This window comes from Pteronotus mesoamericanus, unplaced genomic scaffold (assembly GCF_021234165.1).
Source record: "Pteronotus mesoamericanus isolate MK-2021 breed Mesoamerican mustached bat unplaced genomic scaffold, CSHL_Meso_final scaffold_85, whole genome shotgun sequence".
In the NCBI taxonomy this organism is placed as follows: domain Eukaryota; kingdom Metazoa; phylum Chordata; class Mammalia; order Chiroptera; family Mormoopidae; genus Pteronotus; species Pteronotus mesoamericanus.
The window spans coordinates 64,431,497-64,440,573 of record NW_026555329.1 but is presented as its reverse complement, the minus strand read 5'-3'; the positions used below and the strand labels follow the sequence as shown (position 1 = coordinate 64,440,573).

The 9,077-nt window shown below is 41.4% G+C and overlaps 1 protein-coding gene across 3 annotated transcripts in view; it reads left to right on the top strand.

Annotated features, from left to right (window-relative positions):
• The first annotated feature begins 2,779 nt into the window (after positions 1-2,779).
• ZNF800 (zinc finger protein 800) overlaps positions 2,780-9,077 on the top strand; it is a 46,807-nt gene continuing 40,509 nt past the window's right edge. For 2 of the 3 annotated variants that reach the window (XM_054564457.1, XM_054564456.1), the window contains exons 1-2: positions 2,780-3,068; positions 3,530-3,648. In XM_054564457.1, coding sequence (XP_054420432.1) covers positions 3,588-3,648 — 61 coding nt within the window. In that variant the 5' untranslated portion in view covers positions 2,780-3,068; positions 3,530-3,587. Of the gene's footprint in view, positions 3,069-3,529; positions 3,649-9,077 lie in introns of those variants that run through there. The other variant, XM_054564458.1, reaches the window with a different exon arrangement.

Genomic DNA, 9,077 nt, shown 5'->3' with positions numbered 1-9,077 from the left:
CAGTGGACAATGAAAAGGAAAGACAGATGATTTTTTCTGGGATGATTTATGCTCAGTGTTTTCAGAGTTAGGGCAATATTCTAGACAATGCCCGAAATCTCTTTAAACTCTAGAGCCCCGTTAAATTCCAATGACACTCTTGTAATTTTAGCAACTCCATTTTTACTTCATGAACTTGTACAGAGCATTGTAATGCCTTTCACAACCGACAGTATCTACTGGTTCACCTTTCATACAATGTAATCAAAAATAACTATGGCATAGTGTAAGCAACACAGTACCTGCAATATAGCATAATGGCTAAGGTCATGAGTTCCAGAGTCATATACTTGGGTTCAAATGTGCTCAGTTGCATATTAGATGTAACCTTGATGAGTTACTTTTGTCTGTTTCCCCATCTACAGAATGGAAGGGTTAAATGAGTTAATACTTAAGCTTAAAACATACTACTCAATACACATCAAATAGTAGTATTGGTATGTTATAGAAAATAATCTAGATCCTAGACCTGGATCTTGTTACTGTGTTACCTTTGGCAAATCATTTAATCTTTCTGGATTTGTTTTCTCATCCATGAAGTAAGATTTACTAATTTCCATGGTTTCTTTTTATCTTTAAAATTCTGATTCCACATTCAGTATTTTTTTTTACCACACGCACATTCGCACATTCTAACCTTGTCTAAATTAATTTTCAGGTTGTTGAAAACATATTCTATTAGTAAGCAATTTTGAGGACCCTCTTAGGACCACTTTCAAAGTAAAAATAATAGTGCACTTTCTCAGGAAACTAAACATTTTTACTCATATCTGGTCAGCAGACATTGATAATTGATATCTCAAGAAATGCCTTTTCAGGTTTATGGAAAGTTAAAATTATTCATTAATTTTTAACTTGTGATAAATATGCTTGTTACATTAGGAAAAATCCTCCAAAAGTGAAGAAAATAGTTCAAGTTTTATCAAAGATCTCCAGTGTTAAATACCACCTATAATTCCACAGATAAGGTCTCACATGATATTTTTTTGTTTTGTTTTGTTTTTTGCTTAGGCATACTGCATACAATTAAATATTATAGAAAACGTGATTTTTATTGGCTGCATAACAAATATCTTCATATGAACATTTTATAAGTTACATTGATTTATAAATTGTGGCATTTCATTACATTTTAGTTTGATGTGTGATGCTTCTTGACAATGGAACAGAAAAAAATGATCAAACATTAGCTATGTAACTGGTTTGTGTGTGTGTGTAGAATGTACAATATGTGTAATTTCTTTAAAATGTTAATTTTTCCTATACTTTTTCTGTTACCCCATAATCAAGCTGTTACAATCCCAAGACACGTGCCAATACTCCATTCAAAACATTTACAACTAATTTATCAATTACTGGGCCTACTACAGACTTTCCTTTGAATTCTGACAATGGATTTTAGTCCCTTGTTTACTCTTCCAAAATGATCACTGAGCCTATCTACTCAACTTTGCTTTTTTAGGACCTTGAAAATTGGTAGTTTAGACAACTGCAAAGGCTTTCGGTGGATCTCAGCGGCAAGGGATAGACAAAAGTGAATGAACTTTTTCTCTCAAAATTTCCTCACACAAGTATTTGCTTCTTGAAGATTTCCATTCCAGGAGTTGGGAAGAAGGCGGAGGAGGTGTCTCTCTTGTCCCCAAGAAGCGACACACGGGTTTGCTGAACTTGACAGACCACAGAGATCTCCGATCTTCGGGGATTTTCCAAGCAGGATGCGGGCGCCGAAGAGGTGGGAAGAACGCACACTGCACAAGTGACCCAATTTCACTTTCAGGGTCCAAAGCGAAGCACTGCTGGAATCAATATTGATCTTCCACCATTAGATTGCTTTCCTCCCAAGGACTGGATAAAAACCCAATGGGTAAATTACGAAAATTACTCGGGGGAAAAAGATCGACGTCTACCATTTATAATGCGCCAACTACGTTTTCGGAATCAGCACCTCTCAAGGCTCACACATTTGCCAAGCCTCTCCCAACAGTTCTTTCCCGAGCATTCCCAACCCTCCCTCAGTTTCAGTTCCACTCTAAGGAGAAAAGCCATAGCAACAGTTTGGTTGCCCAGCAGCCCGTTTCCGGGGCGCGAAAGCCATGGCAGGGTCTCACTCCTCTCCGCGCGCGCAACGCAGGGCTTAGGCTCTCCAACGATTCACAGGAGTACGCGCGAGCGAATGGCTGGTCCGAGTCCCCGGCCGCAACGCAGCCTCAGCAACACCCATCACCGGTCCCTCCCCCGCCCGGTCACCGCGTTTTGCCTCCCCACTGGCGGGGGCGCCGAGCCGGGCGCATGCGCGCGGCGCTCCCGGGCGTGCCGGCCACACTACCCCCCACCCACTCGGAGAGCTTGTCACTTCCTGCCCTCGCCCCATCTCCGTCCGGGGTCAGTCAGTCGCTCCCTGTCGCTGCCGGAGAGTCTCTGCTTCCCCCTTCCTACCCGCTCTGCGGCGGTAGCTCAGGCTCTTCGGGCAGGGGGAGACAGAGAAAGAGAGAGACTGACTTAATAAAGTTTCCTGAAACAGCAACTACTACCAAAAAAGGCCCAAGGTGGGGGGAGACTCCCATTCTTCCCCGCCCCTCTCCAAAAGCCTGAGGGACCGTTGCAGGTGGAGCGGTGCCGGGGGAGCCGGGCTGCGGCGGCAGCCGTTGCCCCGGTGAGGAGCTACTGAGGTCCTGCTCGCTCCGGTTCCGGCTCCTTCGGCGGTGGCGGCGGCGGCTGCTGCGGGGCGGTTCCTCCTGTCAACTGTCTGCGCCCGAGCGCCGCCCGCCCGCCAGCTCCACAGCGCGGAGGGACGCCGTGAGCCGCCGCCGCCGTCGCCTCGGGCCGCGGAGGGACGTGGTGAGCTGTGGCGCTTCCGCGTCGGCGCCGGCGGGGACTCTTTGGGAGCGCGTCGGGCCGAACCCCGTTTCCCTTCGCGTGGTCCGCGGAGGCCGCGCCAGGTGGGGCCCGAAGCCGCCTCCCACGCCAGGCTGTCCCCGCGGCTGCCCGGCCTTCCTTCCGCCTGCCTGCCGGCCCGCCCTCGGAGTTAAGTAAGTTGGGCGCACTTGGTTGTGGGGACGGGGGTGCGCCTGGGAGACCCCAACGCACGTGCGAGGTGGGGGGCCGTGGGCTCTCCTTGGGGAAGCCGCACCTCAGCCATCCCAGCCACCGCGCCCCTCGCCCCGCCGCCCCTTGGGCCCGGGCGCAGACCGTGGCACCGCGCTCCGCGCCTCCATCTCCGCGCGCGCCCGCCCGGGACGCCGAGGCCGCCGCCGCCGCCCGCATAGCCGGCCAGGCCTTCGTCCTGCGCTGCGCGCTGGAGGCTGCGTTTCCGGGTAGGACGATGAACCTGTGCGGGAGTTCGGACTGGAGAAGCCTTCGTGCGTTTTTCTTTTTCCAGTTTCAGGACAGGGTCTGTGGAGGGACAGCGAGGGCGGTGAAGGGGACATATCTGGAAAATGTCCCCCCAGGAAGTTCAGGGTGAGTGACGGGTTTGCGCTTCTTTCAACAGCCAAGCCGCAATGAAGAGCTGCTTACAGTGAAAGGAAAGTAGGTCGAGCCCACTGAAAATGCCTTTAAGGGACAAATACTGTCAGACTGACCACCATCATCACGGATGCTGTGAACCAGGTATACCCCTTTCTTCCCCAGTTACTTTGTCCTCCGTCACAGCCACTTTGCCTTCTGTTTCCTTCTAGTTTTCTTCCTGCCCAAGAAGTCATTCCTAAGTAAGCAGGCTATAATTTTCCCTAGCATAAAACTGGTTATGAAGCTAAATGCTTGTACAAACAAGAGGTCTCTCCTGCTTGATCCCTTAAAAAAAGTACTGCAAGTGTCACCTTAAATCTTTTCCACAAGATCAATTACCCAGTCTCCTTTCGTCTGTTTCAAGGCAGCCTGCAGTTAGTATACCCCCATGCTCTGTAAATGTTTAAAACTGAAGAAAGGAAACAGTGGTAGAATACTAGCATTTATCTTCATGAACCTTGTTTCATTTGAACTTAATTAAAAAATTAAGTTTCTTATGCATTTTTATCAGAGAGTAGTGCCTAAAGCCTAAAAATGAGTTTAGTTTGGGCTAAAAAAAAGTTTGTTGAACTCCACTTGTTGGAAGAATTAGGTTTGGCCAAAATCAACCTTGTAAAAAAATTTCTTGGACATAATATACTGTATGGCAAAATTAAAAAAAAATATTATTTAGATAGGATATGTAAATATATTCAGGATATTTGGTTCAGTGGAACTTTTAAAAGTTGAATTTATGAAATGAAAAAGTTACTTTTTGTAGTTTCATGAAGAATATTTAGAAAACTTGATAAATAGGATATGTAAACTATTGATAGTTTTTCTATTTAGAAGTTTGATGTGCTTTTTCACAGTTATAACTTAAAAGGGAATCATTGAATATACACTGCCTCTAAACCAAATGAAGTCTAATCTATCCTAGTTAAAGGCAGGTGTTTATCATTATTTTTGACATAAGAGTTATTAGGACTTTTTATTTTTTTACTTGCTTTCTGTTGTAGTATTTTAATTGCTCTAATATACTCAGTTTTACCATAGTAGTGTTTAGAGTGCTCTTTTGCTTAATTGAAAAAATTGGCAATGGTAAAAGGGAAGAATATCCATTTTCAGAAGACTTCGGTATATGTGAGAATAAAGTTTATACAATGACCCTATCCCCACTGATTTGCTGAAAATCAGTAATAACTCACTTCTGCTAATAAAATAGGTCGTCCCCTGATGGGATCCAGTTTCTATTCACCTGCCCGCTTACCTATCTGACTTTCAGCATCCTTTTACACTGCACATTTTGTGTATTTGAAAAGAAGACACACCACTTATGTTTTAGCAAATGTTGGGTGGAGTTTGCTACTTTGGAAATAGAAGGCTGTGAATGCCTTTAAAATTTTTTTTTATTTATTGATTTTAGAGAGGGCTGGGGAGAGACAGGCAGACACAGGTTGATTTGTTCCACTCCTTTATGCATTCATGGGTTGCCTCTTGCATGTGCCCCAACCCACAACCTTGGCGTATGGGAATGACACTCTGACCATCTGAGCTACCCAGCCAGGGTTGTGACTGTCCTTTTTACTTGTGTTTCACTGACTTTATATTTCAGTTTTGTTTTATTTTTGAGAATACTTCAAGTCATTTAGGTTGAACTTATTAATGAAATCATCTTATTCAGGAAGAATTTTATTGATTCATTTCTTGGACAGGTCATTATTGAGTACCTGTTAGGTACTAGGCACTGTCTAGGCAATGGAAATATAAGTGGAAAACAAAACAGATAAAGTCATTTCCTTGTAGAACTTTTGAGTGGGAAGAGATAGACATAAACAAATAAAACAAGATAATTTGTGACCAAATCTTATTTAGTATATTCTGGTAATTAAAGTTTTCTAAAGACTTTAATGTCTATTTAAAGATGTTTTCCAGAGTTGAACTTTTAAATATGTATTGGAACTTTTTTGATTCTTTTATTCTCCATTAACAAGAAATTAGATAAATTGAATTAAAAAATTTCAACTTTCTTTTACCTTAAGCTTTTCAGGCATTTTATGTTTCAGACTATCAAGTCAAAAGTAGCTGGTATTTCTTTGCTCTCTTAGTTATAGTTAAACACTTTCTGAGCATTCAGTTCAGTGGAAAGCTAGAAGTTGGTTAACTTACAGGGTAGTTAATTGTCATTTCAGAGGAAGGTAGGTGCTGAGTGTGAGGATGTTTCCAATACTGAGAGAAATATATTACGAAAGAAGAAGACGTGATGTTTGAAAAATTCTTTTAATGGGCTGCTCTCAGAGGTCTGTCCTGGTTTGGATTATGAATAGTGGGTAAGTTCCTTAGATGAGAGCAGTGCATTTTTGAGGAGGCCTTGACAGGATGGGTCAATTTGTAGTGAAGGGTGGTGGTATAAGCCTGTCAGTGTATGTGCTTTCTTAGTTATGCTTTTTTTTTGTTTTTGTTTTTAAAGATTGCATTTGTTTTTAGAGAGAGGGGAAGGGAAGGAGAAAGAGAAACATCAATGGGTTGCCTCACACATGCCCAAACAGGGGCCCAAACCTGCAATCTAGGCATATGCTCTAACTGGGAATCTAACTGGTGACCTTTCACTTTCTGGGACGACACCCAACCAACTTGAACCACACCAGTCAGGGTGGTAGTTATATTTTGAAAATGTTTTTTGCTATAGAAATTCTTAGCCTTTCAAAAATAGAATGGTATAAGGAACCTTATAAAACCATTGCACAGCTCCCATCAGTTATCAATACATGGACAGTCTCTTTTCATGTCTGTTCTCCCCTTTCCATGGTTTTCTTCTACACCCTCCAACTGCTCCATCACCCTCTTATTTGAGAACAACTTTCAGACCTTGTAAGTAAAAGGATTTTTTAAGGGGCTTGTTTTAAGGTAGGAGAGACTCTTACGAAAGGGAAGAATATTTTATTCTGGAAGTGTGTTCTTGGAAATATGTAAAGCAAGATGTTAACTTCTTAGGGTTTGAATTTTGGGTTGGAGGGAGATGCCTTCCCCTCACCCCCCAAATGGTTATATAACCTGATCTTGGGGAGGGGATGATAAGATACAGAAGAAGAGATTTTTATGAAATATTCATACATGAAGTTTTTTATTGTTGAGAGTATGTTTTCAAATGAAGAAAGACTAGTTTCTTAAGTGGGAACTGCACAGATATGTATGCCAAGTGGATGTGTCTTTGCCTAAGTAAGCTAATCCTAGGGTTATTTTGAATGGTATCTCAGGAGGTATGTATGTGCTGGTGGTAGCAGTGTTTGAAGATAAGGGATAACAAAATTTAGCTTTAGCCTTAAAATCAGATGTCACATGGAAGAGGAAGTTGAAGTTTATAGAAAGCTTTCTGGAGCATGTACCTAGATGAAGAAAGGGGACTCTAAGGAGAAGTTTCCATTTTTTCCTTCATCAATAATGCCCTCCATTATTCATTACTTTGTTTTCATTCTCCCCTGCTAGAATTCTTGCCACTTACAGAGCCAGACTTTGAGGCTTTTTAGTTCTTTACAATTGTACAACTTCTACTTTCTCTTTTGTAGTTACTATTTTTTGTAAACAGTTATCACTTATAAAGTACAAATACAGGAAAGAGATCCATGTAATCCACATAAATGGTATCACCAATCTATTTACGAGCTTCTCTAAAGATTTCAGTTTTTGTTGTCAGGCAAGCAATTGATTTGCACATGATGGTGATGCTGGTGATGATGTTGATGATGGTTATAGAACATTTATTGAGCAGTTAGTATATTTCAGGCTCTGTTTTTAACCAGTTTTCCTCAGTTAGCTAATTTAATCCTCACATAGTCCTATGCTTTAGGTACTTATATTATCCCCATTTTAGAGAAGAGAAAAGAGCGATCAGAGGTTTTAATTTTTCCTAGTTGTGTCTAGTAAATGCAGAAAGAGAATTTCAGCACAGTCCAGATCTGGAGTCTTAATCACCTCAGTTAGTGCCAGTGTCAGCTGCTCTTCAAATGAGTTGTATTTGTGTATATGTTCTGAATTCATTTAACATACCCCTAAACTTGGTCCTGAGACATAGTTCTTCCCATTTGTGTACAGTAGGCACAGGCGTAAAAGAGAATCTAAGGCTGTGTCTATATACATAGCATTGGCAGGTTTTAGCCCCCTTATCAGCTAACTGCTGCCCAAGTCCAGGCTCAGGCTCTGAAGCAGTAGCAGCACACATTGCTGGAGTAACCGTCCTTATCTCCCCACATTGAGCAGATGATCCTGGGTGAAGAGGGTAATACTTGAATAAAACATTATAACATTAAAAAAAGAGTCAGTTAAAGTGGGTGATTTTTCTCCAACATAACCATCTCTATTTGATACCTAATGGAAAGTTCAGCTTTCCTTTTCAGTTACCTTGTTTCATATTACCATAATCTGATTTATTGCATACTTACACAGCTAATATGAGAATTTTGAGAAGCAGGGATGATCTAACCTCTGTATATGAAAATAAAAAATTTTATTTTTAAAATGGAAATATATATAAAGATTTTATTTATTTACTATTAGAGAGAGGGGAAAGGAGGGAGAAAGAGAGGGAGAGAAACATGATGTGTGAGAGATACATCGATTGGTTGCCTCTCAAAGCCTTCACTGGGAACCTGGCCTGCAGCCCCGGCACGTGCCCTGACTGGGAATCGGACTGACGAGCTTTCGGTTCGCAGGCTGGCACTCAGTCCACTGAGCCTCACCAGCCAGGGCAAAATGGAAATATTTTTACTTATTATAAAAAATGTATACTTTCTCAGATGCACACTTCTAAAAGCCCAGGCTCTGAAGTTCTAGTGAACTGTGAGGCAGAAACTAAAAATTGTCCCTATAAATACCCACCTTAATAGAACTTTGCAAAGTTTTGTTTGTAACCCACCAGGCTTTTTGTGTTTATACATACACATATATGTTAAATTTATTTCTTTGTGTATCTATTGGAATATATAGTAATATAAATGAAATCATATTCTATAACTTGTTTTTGTTGCTTAATAGTCTATTATTGACATCCTTTGTTGTCAGTACATGTAGATCTAGTTCATGCTTTCTAACAGCCATCACAGATTCCACTGTATGGATAGTTCATAGTTTATTTATTCTGGTTCCTTTTGAGACTCTTTTAAATTGTTGGAAATTTTTCTCAATTGTTTACAGTGCTGCAGTGAACATACTTGTACCTCTATCCTTCCTTGTGCACTTGACCAAGTTCTTTAGGCAGAGGTTTTTAGGTTTTGCTTTCACAGTTGCCCAGAGAGCTGTATGAGATTGTCCAGAGGGAAAGTTTTGGAATGGCTTGTGAAGTGCATTTACGCCATTATTGCCCTAGAATTTTAGTTAAATATAATGGTCTCTCTTCAAGGGGAATAAAAAGGCAAACATGATGAATACGTATTAAATAATACCAGGATAGGAAGATCTTTGCATTTAAACTAATTAGCCTTAAGTAGCCTTATTTTAGCCTTGAATTGAGACTAACTTTATTTTTTTCCTTTTTATTGAATTGAAATTGTTTGTTC